Here is a 15,577-nt window from a genome sequence, read left to right as displayed (position 1 = left end):
AATGTGTGTCAGTTGCTGGTTGCAACTGACACAGACACACTGAGAATGCCAAGGCCTGTTCCATAGTCGTTGCACTGTAGTGCCCTGATTGGGTACCGGCTACACCTCTTTGTTGGGTGTGTGTGTGCGTGTGTGTGTGTGTGTGTGTGTGTGTGTGTGTGTGTGTGTGTGTGTGTGTGTGTGTGTGTGTGTGTGTGTGTGTGTGTGTGTGTGTGTGTGTGTGTGTTGTCAGCCGCTATCTTTTATTGTGAAAGCCTCAGAGCTCCATGGCGACCAGTTGGAATGTGCCAGTTCGTATGAAACACACACACGGATGCACCCTCAGAATTCCTCTTTTATAGTTTAATCCGGAAAATGATATATAGGCCTTTCTGTGCTCAGAGAATGTGAGTTTGACGTACAACACTGAAGGACGGGATGAGAATGTCTGATCAGAATGATCCTCCCTGCTCAAGACCGACTGCTATTTTGGGTGGTCCAGTAAATGCCTGTGCACACAACCAACTCTCTCCCAAAGCAGGAATCCAGAGAAACACTTTAACCTATGATGTCATCAGACAGCACAGAGGTGTGTGCGTGTGTGTGTTTGTGTGTGTGTGTAACAGGAACACCAACACAATGCACCTTCCCTCTAAATCACACCCAAGCTGAGGCCAGACTTCCACTGGAACCTTTCAGACCAGTCTTCCTCTTCGGGCTGCCACGGTCATGAATTAAGCTGGGGAATAATTGTCATATAAATAATTGCGATTACCAATTGAATTGTCTTTTTTGTTCAATTTATGCTCCTATCATAGTATGAGCCCACAATAGTGTAATGATACACATCCATTTTATGAATTAGTGACATTTATTGACATTGAACACTGGAACATACAATTATGTACAATTAATTTGCCTCAACCCAGTTGACGGAATAACAACTTATTTCATCTTATTAATTTATTAAATTTGAGTGAAACACTCCTTGAAATCAATTCTAATTATTTCTTTATTTATTTATTTATTTTATATGACTTTGGAAGATGAACATTATCAGCGTCAATAATTGCATTCAGCCAGTTATATAACTCTGACAACTCTACTTCCTGTTTCGACAAAAATATAACCTATAAGAATAAAAAGGACTATGAATCGACGAAACAAATCTGAATCACTCCGTCTGAGGCGAGGCCATGTGAATCCAAGTGATGCTGATAATGTCCTCCCTCCCACTCCTTTTCTAACACTGCCCAGCTCTCCACATCCCCTTTGCAGGTTCTCCCAGAGAGAGAGAGAGAGAGAGAGAGAGAGAGAGAGAGAGAGAGAGAGAGAGAGAGAGAGAGAGAGAGAGAGAGAGAGAGAGAGAGAGAGAGAGAGAGAGAGAGAGAGAGAGATTATTTTTTTTTTTTGATTTTTAAAGCATCTTTATTTTAACATTTTCTCTAGTTCACAGTTACAGACAATACAACAAACACACTTGGTTCACTAACAGAGTCCTACACGTTAAAAACAGACTGGAAGCACAGGTCGTCCTCCACCAGGGAACAGATGGCGTCGTTAAAACACCACAGCTTGATGAAGACGTCCAGACTCTTCATCAGTCTGTGAAAGTTAAAATCAATCAAGACTCTGGCCCTGACCAACGCTACAAACACTCTTCCTAAAACACTCTCCTTTCCCCTCAGTTTGTTCCTCCTCGTGAGGTAGATGGCCATCTTCGCTTCCCCTACTAGAAAATTAAGCAGTCGCCATTTCTCTGCGTTGGCCCTGTAGTATCTAGTCCCAAAAATAAAACAGTTTCTGGACCACTCCTCCTTAAAGAGCTTAAAACTTTCCTTTAAAAGACTAAAAAGCTCTAAAAGTCTGTCGCACTCTGCAAAACAGTGAAACACGGACTCTGGCAGTTTGCAGAATGGACATTCATTTGCGACCGTGGGATTAAAAACAGAAACAAAGAGAGAGAGAGAGAGAGAGAGAGAGAGAGAGAGAGAGAGACCCGGGGAGGAGGGGGGCGGCAGCATTAGTCATCATCACCTTCGAGGGGAGCTGCTACTGTGGCGATGGGAGCCGACTGGCGAGCCGCCCCGTGTCCAAGCCGGGGTCCGCCGACGCCTGCAGGCGGCCATTTGCATAAACGGAGACACAGTTCCGCATGTTGTTACAGTAGTTTGCTTGTTTGCCTGTGGATAGGGAACATTAAGCTGTGTTATCGACTTTTTCTTTGAGCAAAGGTCTGAAGGTGGCTCATAAAAGAATAAGGCAGTATGGTCAATGGACTGCATCTGGCTTTTTTTCTAATCTTGCGACCACTCAAAGCGCTTTACAATACCTGCCTCACGTTCACACGCACACACACATACACTGACGGCGGCGGGCACAAGGCGCACACCTGCTCATCGGGAGCGGTCAGGGGTTCAGCGTCCTGCTCACCTCGGCGGGCTGCCAGGGGGAGCCGGGGATGGAACCAGGAACCCCCCAATCGCCGGACGACCCCGCTCCACCCCCTGTGCCGTCGCCGCCGCCCCGCTCCAATAATGCAAGACCACGACTCCCGCCTTTCTGCCACGGTGCACGTCCACGTGCTGTCGCAAAGGCGGCCTGAACATTAGGTTCAAGATATATTCAAAGCACAACCTTCACGTGGCCGAGGGATCCGATCTCGACGGGGGCGCAGAGTGCGGAGTCGATTGTTCTTTTGGCTTCTCATAGCACATAAATAATGCATCAGCGATACATACTGCGACGAGTAGCACGGGGCAGCGCGCCTCGCCGGCCGCCGCTTCCCTCTCTTCGACCGAGGCAGAACCATATGCCGTCGTCCGTCTCGCTCAAAATGTCCAACCCGTGGGGTAAAGCTGTGCCGCTGTTGCAGCCGCACACCCGCGTCGCGCCGTATAATGTAATCAACCGACGCACATTCTACATGCCGCTCGGCGTTTTACCCCCCTCGCCCCCACGTCTCATGTTACGGCGCTCTGAGGCCGCCCGCCCGCTCGGCCCTCGGCCTCTGAGATTTGATCGTGCGCTCATCTCACTGTAACATTAGGAGCCGTAATGTGCGGTTGCGCTACGCCGTCTAGGGATCGCGTGAGCGTTGCGGCAAAGGGAACTGGTTTGCACGTGCACGCCCTACAAAGAGAGACAGCTTAGCCTGATTCAAAGGCGTATTGAGGAACTTCATTTTTTTTTTAATGTTGGATTAAGGGTAATTAATACACGGCTGTGGGTGGAATTTTCTTTTTCTTTTTTTTTTCCCCCATAGAGGTGTGCGTTCTATGGAACAAATGCAACGAATTGAGATTGTCAACGAAAGCAGGCGTGTTTGCTTGATGAATCAAATTAATGATGTATAAATATAATATAGCGCAGAGCATACGGGTGCGAGGGTTGTCTGCATCGTGTTTGGGCTCCGGATGGATTAAATATTCTCGTGGCTGAGTTTCCGTGTGGGAGGACGAGCGGGAGGGTAAGAGCAGCTGTAGCTATGGTGAAGGAGAGGTGGCTGCAGGGATATTATTGGAGTGGGAGGGTGAGTATTTGTCAAAATGGGGCTGGCCGGGGGGTGCCGAGGGTCTTTCTAGATGCCCTGGTCTCTCACCCGGCAACCGCCCCCCCGCCCCCGCCACCCCTGCCCCCACCTCCCTACATCTCCCACTGACTCACTCTCTTTGCTCTTCGGCCTCTCCCTCTCTGTCTTCCTTCTCTTTTCCTTCTTTCCATTCGGCAGTCCGCCCGGCCATGACTCGTTTTGAATTCATGGTGAAACCAGATAGAAAGAACAACAAGAGGGGAAAAAAAAAAAAAAAGAAAACCCTGAACAACTGATTGGGAAACTGTGACGGCGAGTAACCCCCTAATCTCCACGGGGGGGTAGATGAGAGGAGAGATAAAGCTTAGGAAGGGTCAAAGTCTAAAAAAACTCCTCTCTTCCTCGGTCTCTCCCCCTTCAACTATCTATCCATCCATCCCCCTTCCCCTTCTGTCACTCCTGCTGTTCTTTGTTACGTCATCTGTCTCCTGCCATTATCCTGTTTAAATCCCCCCTTTCTTCCCCTGCGCCCCCCCCCCCTCCCTTCCCCTGTCTTTCACTTGTTCACAGCAGTGACTCACTACCTGTATTGTTTGCCCGGGTAACAAGGGAATTGGTTAGCACTCACCGCCTCAACGTCCCGACTCGATTAGTTGAATGTCGGCATCATGCCAGTGTCCAGTGTGCGTGTGTGTATGTATGTGTAAATTAGGCATGTCACATTAAACGAAGCACATTGAGATGCAGGGACCCTTACAAGACACTTCCAGTAAGGGGCCGTGTGTGTGTGTGTGATTGTGTGTGTGTGTGTGTGTGTGTCGCAACCTATGTTTATGTTTTCAGAACTGGCGTGACTCGCTCATTTCACCAGAACGCCGCTCATGACATGCTGTGGCTTGAGAGACGGCTCATCGTTTAAAAAAAAAAAAAAAAGGCTTTGCTCCATCCCTGTTGTTTGGCTAACGACTTTGGTTTTGGAGTCGTCGTCCTCCTCCAATGTCTGTCCGCTATTTGACGTGCACAAAAATGTGTTGACTTGAAATGCTTTTCGGTTTCATGCAAGTGTGATCAAGAGTAACGTCCCTTTTCCCGTGCGTTGTCTTTAATTTAGGCCTCCTCTCCCTCCGATATAATGGCACCAGTCTGTCAGGGCAGCCCGGTGGAGGGTGAAGGTCACCCTGGGGATGGAGCCATACATTCCAGAGGCAGCGGCGCCGGTAACTTGAGGTGGTCCGCTTTGTCCTGGGATGCCCCTTCCGACCTGCTATCCCCCCCTACTCCGGATCCCAGTGGTATGACCCAAATGGACAGTGACTCCAGACCTAGCTCCGGTACGACTGCGTGGATTCTACATGCACAAACATGCACGCTACTGCACAAAGAAACATTCACGCTCCCACTTGACTTGCACCATCCGATCCTCAAATTCACCCATGTGATTGACAGCAGTTTCCATTAACTTCTTTTGTATTGGCTTCCATGTGTGCACATTGCAAAGTCCGATTAAACATTAACTATAACCTTTTCTCCCATGTTTACCTCTCTCTACCTCGCTCATTTGTTTTCTTCTTTTTCCCCCCAATGACCCCTCACCTTTTCTTACCCAACACTTGGCCATTCTTATAGTATCACTCTTACTGCTGGTGACCTTTCACTCAGCTCTGTCTCTCTCTCTCATATATGCAGTGCTTGCTCTTTTTTGTGTAGTTTTCAGCTCAATTTCATCAGGTTTTGATGCAACCTGCAGGGTTCACTCAATAGTTGCAAATACAGTTACAAAATGAAGTCTTAAAGAGGCATTATGCACTTTCTGGTATCAATGCACGACTGACAATCACAGGTTTTTTGGAAACCCGCTCTGTGCTTGACATGTAGTGTAATGTGTAAAATGCATCATTTCCAAGCAAATGCATCCAGACTTCATGGCCTTAAGCCATGGAGTCTATAATTTTAAAGGCACTACTTTTTCCGCAAAAGCAAGTTGGCACATACGTTTTTCGGGGACCCGTTCTTGCTCATTTTACATGTGACCATAAATTGCATAGCGGCATTTAACTGAAGACTGGCATGACACATTCACCCTACTGGTGCACACTTAAAGTAATTATTCCGCCCTCTCCCCTTAAGGTTTCTATTCGGTAAGTGGGAGCTCTCTGTCAGACTCCTGCTACTCCGTCTCCAGCGAAGTGGCTCTGGGGGTTCCGGGGCTGCCGACCAAGCCCCCCAGACTGTGCGAGCAGGGCTCTGTGCCCGGGGACCACAGTGACACGCAGTGGTCAGAGGCCACAGGGCAACCTCAGCACCCTGCAGTGCGGAGCTCCCAGAGCGAAGCCGACACAACAGGAAGGGAGCAGCTGTCAGGTGAGTTGGCGGAGGTTGTGGGTACATGACTATGAACCAGAAATACAATTCATATTCAAAAGCACGTAATGCTTTATGTCAATGATGTTATAATTAAATAAATCAATAATAACATTAAAGTCACAATCGGAATGACACTGCACATACTAGGAAGGAACAAACATAATTCTTATCCACCATGACCTATAAATAGCTTAAACATTCTGGTAACCCTGTAATGATCATTTGAGACATATGTTCAAAGACAATTAAGATGAAAAACGGTAGAAGTCCACCAGACACGTTGGCGCAGCATATGGGCCCGGCCAGGCGTGCCCTAAGTGCACGCTTCCTATTTAATCCATGTTCATCCACTGGTGCAGCTCCACTGGGAACGTCAGCCACGCGGCGCTGCGTGGCATTTCTTTACTTACCCGAGAGGTTTTTTTTGTCCCCCCCCCCCCCCCCCCGTGCGTGGCTACGAGAGCTTTTTCCATAGAAACACGAGATAAAACCCCCTCGACACCTACAATTACCCACTCTCCTGGACACCTCCCCAGAAGAACTTAAGCAAATTATGACAACCCACCAATGAACATGAACCCCCAGTCATACACACACAGCCTTAACACTATTAAAGATTATTTATGGCAGATGACTCTAAAAATATTTTTTAGTAACTTAACTGGATAACTGCAAGACTTTGTTCAACTTAAGTGTATGCAGAGATCATAGGACATATTGTGAGACAGTCTCAACAAGATCAACAGGTTGTAATGTCATGTTTAAACAGGTAATAAGCAGAAATCCCAGAGAGTGTGATATTTTCACACAATAACTAATCAGGTAATTTGTGGTAAAAGTGTTTGTTAAACATTTAAATCACTGTTTCCTCTCTCTACGACAACATTGACACATCTCGGACACTTAACTACATTGCCGACGAAAAACCATGCTCTACGCTGCGCCAAGGAGCACGGTGGACTTCTACCGTAACACTGAAGTTTTTTCTTTACTTCAGTAAATATGGACAAGTGTTCTTAGCTTGCCCCGGTGTCTGACGACCAAACTAGCTTTTGTTGAATTTGGAATAGGAGTTATATTTGGAAGATATATTTGGATCAAGTGAAACATGTATCAGTTCTAAAGTCATAAAAAACAGCTCTTGTTTCTCAGTTGCAGATGACCTTGAGGCGACTGGTCTGAGTTTTTTATCTGACCTCTGTTCATCTTTCGGAGACCCTCAGCCCTCTGTCCTCCTCTCCCTCTTCAACCACTCCTCAACTCCCGCTCTTCATCTGAGACCACAGCTGGATCCTCACTACTGCACAGACCTGGTGTCTCGAAGGACCAAGGAGGTGTACCCCTACCCCAGCCCACTGCATGCCGTGGCCCTCCAGAGCCCCCTCTTCACACTCCATGGTCAGGAGCCAGGTGAACCAGATGAGTCTGTAGCCTCAACAAACAAAACCACTACAGTGCCCCCGACTCTGCCCAGCCAGCCGCACCAGGCTGCCTCAATAACCCAGCTGGAGCAGTACATCTCGCGGCTGGCTCATCAGTACCGCAGCAGGGCCACGTCCTCAACGTCTGACCTCATTCTGGCAGCTACTCCTGGCCCAGTCCTCAACAGGGGCCTCTGCACTCCTGGCAAGGGTCATGGTTCCACCCAGTCTCTTTCTGCCTTTGAGAGCCGCAGTACGCCCTCCTCGACGGCAGCAGTTGGCAGTGTCACGCCCTGTAAATCCCTGCTGGGAAACGCATCCAGAGTCAGTCTCAGCAGTATTGGGAAAAAAGCCAGCAGGAACTCAATCAACCTTGGCAACCTTCCCTCTGCCACCGGAGACGACTTGAGCATAAGTCTGCATCTCAACCTCAACCTGAACATGGTTCCTGGTTTAAATGGAAGCCTGGGTTTTGTGGATAACTCTAGAAACAGCAGTTGCGGAGCTTTGAGGAATGACATCCCTGCATCCTCCAGTGCCTCAGCAACCTCACTGTCCTCATCCACCCCGACTCCAGGGCTAAGAGCCCGCTCCCGCATTTCCACTTGTCCCTCCACACTGAGCCACCGCAGCTCATTGGAGGTTGCACCAAGCACCTGTTCAGCACTGGGGTCTCAGTCCTTTTGCCGTTCATTGGACTGGAGTAGCTGTGCTCCCCCTGGTGCCGGAGCAACAGCAGTGGGTTTTGGTTCCAATCCTGGATCAGCTCCTGGATCCCAGCGTAGCAGCTTGATACAGGAGTCCAGTACCAAGCTGAGTGAGGAATCAGCCATGGTGGAAGAGATTTCCCGCCTTTCAGGCTTGTCAAGGGCTGTAGTGGTGGGGCTGATGGAACAGGGCGTGGAGCTTGATGTCGACTGCTTCAGGGTAGATGCTGCAAATGAGGTGAGGGTTCAAGGGCACCAACCAGGCGTGGCGAGCCGCCTGCCTACTCAGACTGAGCAATCGCACACTAGGGTGAAGTTGCACAGCGCATCTGTTGAGACAGACCTCATTCCGCAGAGACCCATACAGCTGTCACTCAGTGTAACGCATTCTCCTCAGTCTCACTCTGGTCTCACGCCCCCTCTGTCTCGCTCCCCACAGTCTCAAGTCAGTCTCACCCCTCCTCTCTCACACACTAGCAGCCCCATACACATTTACCAGTCTGCACTACATCATTCCTCACACCACCACTACCAACAGAATCCGCCTCCATCTGACACACCGTCTTCAACAGCCTCATCCCCTGCGCCCCGTCCCAATCCAAGGGGCCACTCTCCTCCCTGCCCTCTCCAGCCCTCCCCCCTAGCCTCAACCCCTCTCTCAGTTTTCAGACGGGATGCGCCCTCCCAGTGTTCCCTGCCGCGCATCAGCTCTAGCACCTCTGCTGCAGGTATCCGACCAAGGGGAGGATCACTCCGGCAGAACCAGGAATCTGGAGAAGGAAGACGTGCGGCTACTGGTGGCTGGAAGAGGCCAGAGGGAGAAGGGCTCTACAGAGGGAAACACGCATCGCGAGAGCTGATCAGAGCATCGACATCAAGCAGCTTCGCCAAGCAGGAAAACTGCAGGTCTACCTGGGGGGAGGAGGAGGAGGAGGATGAGGAAGAAGAGGACAGGACAAGGGCAGCCGTGGCGGCAAAAACGACGCCAGGGAAACTCTGGAGGGGCTGGGATGGGCGCCTCTGGGGTAAAGATTCTGAGTGTGAAAGGGAGGAGACAGACAGAACAGAGTATGGATATGGATGGAGAAACAGCAGCGGGAGCTACAGGAAAGACTATCAGAAGGCGAAGACCATATTTAGCGCTAAAGACAAGAGGTCGACAGACAACAGCTCCCCCAGCTCCAAGAAGAGAAGCAAAGGCGGATGGGAGAAGCGTAGCTCCAGCCTCAAGCTCTCCAGGAGGGCTCTGTTCAGGAGCGAATCCCAGGGCTTGCTGGAGCCTCGTACCCGAAAAGCGGAACCTGTACGGGCCACACACTGGGTCTCCTCCCTAGATGTGGGCCGATCTTGGCTGGGGCTTGATACTTATGAGGGGGTGAAACCACTAAGAGGAGTGGAGGACAAACGCCTCGCCTCCACCGCCAGCCTCTTCAACCTCTCTCGTTCTCAAAGCCTGGAGGGAAGCTGCCTTTCCCTCTCTCCGCCCCTCTCTTCCCCTTCCTCATCTCCTTCCCCTCCGCCACATGCCCCCCTACAGCGCTCCCGCTCACTGAGGGACCTTGGGAGGAGGGTGTTTGGCTCCATGAGGTCCCTGAGTCTCAAGAGAAAAACATCAAAGAAGTGAGACAATAGTTTCATCCAAAAAAAAAAAAAAAAAAAGATACAATTCTATAATTAAAAAAAAAAAAGCCAGTCTGTATTTTACTAAAAGGCAAGTGCCACCATTTTTTTCTTGTGAAAGACTTTAATCACGTGGATGAGTGTGTGTGTATGTGCTGCTTTTCTGCATGCCGCTCTGTGAATTTGTTCAGTGATAATGGCTTTAGCGTGAATGTGACGTACATTTTTTTTTTTTTTTATAGGCAATATTGCCCAAGAAGTACAATCATATTGGCCAGATATTGACCAAAATCAAGCAAATACTCTTTACCTTGATATTGTGCTCAGGATTTTAAAATATATATCCCATGAGTTGAATAGGAATAATACGATTTATTTCAGACAAAATGTTGCTTCACATGGCCTATAATTAATAAAAGAATCTTCAAAGATGTATATTGTGTGTCATTTCCATTTAAACACTGGATTTAAAAGGGATATTGCAAAGTTTGACTTGGGTGACCAAATAACTAGAAAAGTATTTATTCAAACTAAACAAAACCAACTGGAACATATAAGGCAACATTCACAGCATTGATCAAAAACTAAACAGGACTGAGTAGTGAATAAGAAAGTGTCGCTGGAGCTTTCAAGTGCCTTTTAAAATACCTGGGCTCATTCTTTGAATAAGGTACCAGCCAAAACGTCGTTTTATCCTTGCTATATGTCCAATGGGGCCTAAACTGTGCTCTCACCCTTTTAACTTCTTGCCCAATCACCCAATTAGTGTGCACTCCTTTACTCATTTGCACGCAAAGCCATACTTTTTTCTTGCAACATCAGGGAGATGGCAAAAAAAATTTCAGGAGGCAGTCATCACCATCCGGTTCGTTTTGCAATCAGCTCAAATTGGACAGGGTTCTTGTAGTGGGTGAGTTTTGTTGGTGGGTTAGGGTTAAACCCCGCTGGCCACATTGCCCTGGTTGTTTCCTTCCACCGAGCTGCCCTTGTCTTGAGAGGAGAACATGCCGCGATACATGGCCTTCTCCTTCTGCAATTCTGTCTTCAGCTTCGCTTCTGCCTTCTGGAGATGCTTCTTCACATTGACATCTGCAAAAAAAAACAAACAAACAAACAAAAAAACCAAAACCCAAATGAGTTCACATTCCGATGACTCTTTCCTCTCTATTCTTATCACTCTGTGCATTCCAATATAAAAAAGTATGCGGAAGACTTCAAAGCTTCAAATACACAGTAACAATACAGTGAGTAGCAGTATGGGGATGGTAGCTCAGGAGGTAGAGCTGGTGGTCTAGTAATCTAAAGGTTGCTGGTTGGATCCCAGGCTCCTCCTGCTAGCATGCTGTAGTGTCCTTGAGCAAGACACTTAACCCCTTAATTGCTCCTGATGGCTGCGTCCGTCGGTGTTTGAACAATTGTAAGTCGCTTGGCACGGTGGCGCAGTGCATTGCACTGCTGCCTCACAGCAAGAAGGTCCTGGGTTTGATTCCCGCCTGGGGCGCTGTTGGCACCGTGCTCCGGCGGGTTATCTCCCAAATAGGAGCCTTTCTGTGTGGAGTTTGCATGTTCTCCCCGTGCTCACATGGGGTTTCCTCCACCTCACGTCAGTAAGGACCCCCCTCAAAAACATGCACCCATCATCGTCTGACCAGCGATGGACACTTATCACCTGGTCCCCGGGCGCGTCCACGTATGCTGCCCACTGCTCCTGGCTGTGCCCCCGGAGGAAGGACAAGCCAGGATGGGTCAAAAGCAGAGGAGCCATTTCACCGGCCACCATCAAGCATGTGCATGTGTGTGTGTGTGCAAGCATGTGTTGTGGAGTGTCGTGTGACAATTAAATTTTTTTTCTGTTTCGCTTTGGATAAAAGCGTCTGATCAATGACTAAATGTCTAGACTCAGCCTCTCAATGGACACAATGCAAAATGAATTATGATGTAAGGATTTCATAATAGGAAATAATAAAATTGTGCAAGTATAAAAAAAAAAGGAGAACACAAAATGCAGGAGTAGGTGTCAAACTATTCTTGATTTGTAGATATTTGGAAAAAGACTTTCCTCGCAGTAAAATGTTTCTCATCGAATTAAATACACACGCCAATGAGGGGTTAAACCTGAAACATAATTCTGCAAATTAGGTGCCTATCAATCTACTTGCACACAATGTTAGCTTTTGCACTAGGGGGCAGAGTTACATTCACCTAACCAGAATGTACATGAAACAAATAACTTGCAAATTGCTCTTTGAACTTTCCATCTGTGATTTTGCCGTTTTTTGTTTCAGTTCAACTTTATCCCCAATACTACCAGACATCCTTCCCTGCTCGACCAATCTGTGTTTTGGATGTGTGCGTCTGGTGCTGCGATCAATAAACTCTGCATCCCTATGCAAAGACATTCGCACGCATCTTTGCAGAGACCTGTGTACGCGGCTTACCGTTAGGCTGCCACCTGCAGGCCTGTGTGAGGTACTGCTTGGCACTCTGTGCATCTCCCAGCACCAGTGTGGCCACCCCAGCCCTGTAGAGCGCCTTGGCATCATCGGGCCGCCACCGCAGGACATGCCGACTGTATTCTTGGACACGGGTGTAGTCGACGCTTTGTTTTTGGAGCAAACAAGCTAAGATAGGGAGATGGATGGGGCGACAGACAGAGAATGAGAGGCTTTGTAACATCTCTTTTTGGTTCCACATTATCTTCTCATGGCAAGCAAAGTTCCTGCAAGGTCTGATGAGGCATTGCGTTCAAACAGGAAGGAACACATTTACCGTCACAATTGTTGATTTGTTTAAAACACACAAGGCTCAAGATGAGCATGAATCTAATCAAAACCTTATGCCCTACGCAAATACTCAATGGTTTCGAAAGAACAGATATTGCAATGCACTGTGATAAGACTTGTAATTTACAATCTTAGCAATAAATGCACTATACATGTAAAACTGACCTGCGTTCTGTTGAAGGGTTTCACATCTAGTATTGTTTTCATATTGTTCTGTCTGTCTGTCTATCAGAACAGTGCAGTGGACCGGAATTTGTTCAGAGATTTGAACATACCAGCTAAGTTATTGTAGCAGTCCACCTGCGTGTTCCTCAGCTGTTCCTCTTGTGCGGCCGTGAGGACAGGTGTGGCGGGTCCAAACCCTTTCATCGCTGTCATCACCTCAGAGTCCATGCCCCGGAGGACCAGAAGGGCCCGGTGGTAGCGTCCAATAGCTGAACGTATTTTCTTCTCCCGGTAGAAGGCATTCCCCTCCATTTTCAGACGGGCAGCCTCCTGCAGCTGGTCATCCAGCTTGGCTGAGGAAGTGTTGGGCCTCCGCAGCTCTGAGGTGCCCTGTGCTGCCTCTGGACTCTCCTGGCCTCTTGCCTCCATGTCTGGTGTGGAACTAGACACCTGCTGAGATGCAGTGGTGGAATGCACTTTGTCACTATACATAGTACATTTTCCAGCATATTCTGTTTTGCAGAACAGAATTCTGAATCATTTTATTTGACACACACACACACACACACACACACACACACACACACACACACACACACACACACACACACACACACACACACACACACACACACACTTTGATGGTGCCCGGGGACCAATTCCAGGTGTAGATCCATGGGACAGGACAGGAAATTGTTCTGCCTGTTTTTAATTGGGGTCCTTTTTTTTTTTAATATATATATTGGAGGAGACCCATGTCAACGCAGAGGGAACATGCAAACTCCACACAGAAAGGCCCCTAATCGGGAGATAACCCACCTGAGCACGGTGCCAACAGCGCCCCAGGCAGGAATCAAACCCAGGACCTTCTTGCTGTGAGGCAGCAGTGCAAGTTTGTTGATCACAAACTCCATCCACAATAATGAACCAAGATTTTCGATTTGTATTATGCTGCATTTCAAAGCAAATACCAATACTTTTAATGTACTAAACATATAGCACAATCACATAAAAAAAACCATAATTTACATATATATTGAAATATACCATTGCTATACAGTACAAAAGGTACAGTAGTACTTGATGATGTAGAAGGCTCTGTTATAACAGTGAACTTGATATGACGAGTCAAATACTTTTACTTTAAATACTTTATCTACATTGAACAGCAAGTACTTCAATACTTTTACTTGAGTAGAAATGCAAACGTGGTGCTTTCACTTTAGGGTCATTTTGTATCAGGCTATTTGTCCGTTTACTTAACTAAAATATCTGAGTACTTCTTTCACCACTGCTGAGAGCAATGCTTTTTCTAAACAGTTGGAAAACAGATGACACATAATGTTAGATATAGACCGAGCCACTCTTATTTGACTTCAGAATGTGTGTGTGTGTGTGTGTGTGTTTTGGAGCAGCACCAGCGTTGTGTTACTGTTTATTCATATTTCATCTATTCTAAGGTTATTAAGGTGACTAATTAAAATGTGTCGAGTGACATGACATTTTGACACGGTGACAAATGTACTTATTGTACGTGGCTTTGGACAAAAGTGTCTGCTAAATGACATCATGTAATGTACTGTACTGTACTGACAGTTAGTTCACAAGAAGAGAATAGAAAGCTAAGTTATGCATCTCAAATACAATGGTTAAACTTTTCACGTAATACAACGTGAGCAATTTCATTCACGCCTTTGGCAACTTGAAAGCCTGTTTTTCCAACTGGTCAGTAAAAAAAAACAACCACTAACTCACCAGTTACTCACCACTAACTCACCAGTTACATACCACTAACTCACCACTTACTGACCAGTTACATACCACTAACTCACCAGTTACATACCACTAACTCACCACTTACTGACCAGTTACATACCACTAACTCACCACTTACTGACCAGTTACATACCACTAACTCACCAGTTACATACCACTAACTCACCACTTACTGACCAGTTACATACCACTAACTCACCAGTTACATACCACTAACTCACAACTTACTCACCACTAACTCACCAGTTACTGACCAGTTACATACCACTAACTCACCACTTACTGACCAGTTACATACCACTAACTCACCAGTTACTCACCAGTTACATACCACTTACTCACCAGTTACATACCACTAACTCACCACTTACGCACCAGTTACATACCACTAACTCACCAGTTACATACCACTAACTCACCAGTTACATACCACTAACTCACCAGTTACTGACCAGTTCCATACCACTAACTCACCAGTTACATACCACTAACTCAGTTACCGACCAGTTACATACCACTAACTCACCACTTACTGACCAGTTACATACCACTAACTCACCAGTTACATACCACTAACTCAGTTACCGACCAGTTACATACCACTTACTCACCAGTTACTGACCAGTTTAATACCACTAACTCACCAGTTACTCACCAGTTACTCAGCACTAAGCTAAATCCACCTTTTCACACCAGGCTGATTTGCGCGTCAATTTAATTCACTCAACACTTAAAAACGACAGAAGCCACAAATGAAACACTGGCGCCTTATTGACAACTTTCGCGATTTGTCTCTGGAGGACGTTTGTTGTCATTTATTGCTTCAACTCAGATGTTTTTATTCTTACCTGGGAGGTCGTTTGTTGTCATTTATTGCTTCAACTCAGATGTTTTTATTCTTACCTGGGAGGTCGTTTGTTGTCATTTATTGCTTCAACTCAGATGTTTTTATTCTTACCTGGGAGGTCGTTTGTTGTCATTTATTGCTTCAACTCAGATGTTTTTATTCTTACCTGGGAGGTCGTTTGTTGTCATTTATTGCTTCAACTCAGATGTTTTTATTCTTACCTTGGAAGCCACTCGGGAGCACGAGCACAGGCGGCCACCATGCTACCAAGGCCTTCTTCTTCTGCGTCTGTTTCAACGGCGGTCGGCGAGGCAGCGGGCTGCCGCATTACCGCCCCCACTGGACAGTTCAGGCAAAGGCAACGTGACGCTGCAGCAGTCTGA

The 15,577-nt window shown here is 47.2% G+C and overlaps 2 protein-coding genes across 3 annotated transcripts in view; one reads left to right on the top strand and one right to left on the bottom strand.

Moving 5' to 3' along the window:
• LOC307236231 (uncharacterized protein) overlaps positions 1-9,641 on the top strand; it is a 10,868-nt gene extending 1,227 nt beyond the window's left edge. Inside the window, exons 2-4 of the mRNA XM_080008574.1 lie at positions 4,623-4,842; positions 5,639-5,872; positions 7,028-9,641. Of these exons, the coding sequence (XP_079864700.1) occupies positions 4,623-4,842; positions 5,639-5,872; positions 7,028-9,627 (3,054 nt within the window). The 3' untranslated portion in view covers positions 9,628-9,641. The remainder of the gene's footprint in view (positions 1-4,622; positions 4,843-5,638; positions 5,873-7,027) is intronic.
• Positions 9,642-9,712: 71 nt separating this feature from the next.
• Positions 9,713-15,521, bottom strand: ttc9c (tetratricopeptide repeat domain 9C). 2 transcript variants are annotated; one of them, XM_080008576.1, is made up of 4 exons: positions 15,416-15,470; positions 12,682-13,021; positions 12,062-12,244; positions 9,713-10,712 (listed from the first exon to the last, which is right to left on the bottom strand). In XM_080008576.1, exons 2-4 carry the CDS (start codon positions 12,998-13,000, stop codon positions 10,558-10,560), a joined length of 657 nt encoding a protein of 218 aa, XP_079864702.1. In that variant the 5' UTR covers positions 13,001-13,021; positions 15,416-15,470; the 3' UTR covers positions 9,713-10,557. The 2 variants fall into 2 exon arrangements, with proteins under 2 accessions (XP_079864702.1, XP_079864701.1); XM_080008575.1 differs by having other exon boundaries at positions 9,719-10,712; positions 12,682-13,024; positions 15,416-15,521.
• Between the last annotated feature and the right edge of the window lie 56 nt (positions 15,522-15,577).

The sequence above is a fragment of the Zeus faber genome, assembly GCF_960531495.2.
Source record: "Zeus faber genome assembly, chromosome: 10".
In the NCBI taxonomy this organism is placed as follows: Eukaryota; Metazoa; Chordata; class Actinopteri; order Zeiformes; family Zeidae; genus Zeus; species Zeus faber.
The sequence above is the reverse complement of the archived record's forward strand: the minus strand, read 5'-3'. Positions and strand labels throughout refer to the sequence as shown.

Coding starts and splice junctions, on each gene's coding strand:
- ttc9c (XM_080008575.1), bottom strand. CDS start 13,000: ATGGAGGCAAGAGGCCAGGAGAGTCCAGAGGCAGCACAGGGCACCTCA. Junction 12,245..12,681: donor CTGCTACAATAACTTAGCTG/GTATGTTCAAAT, acceptor TCCCTATCTTAG/CTTGTTTGCTCCAAAAACAA. Junction 10,713..12,061: donor CTGCAGGTGGCAGCCTAACG/GTAAGCCGCGTA, acceptor TTTTTTTTGCAG/ATGTCAATGTGAAGAAGCAT.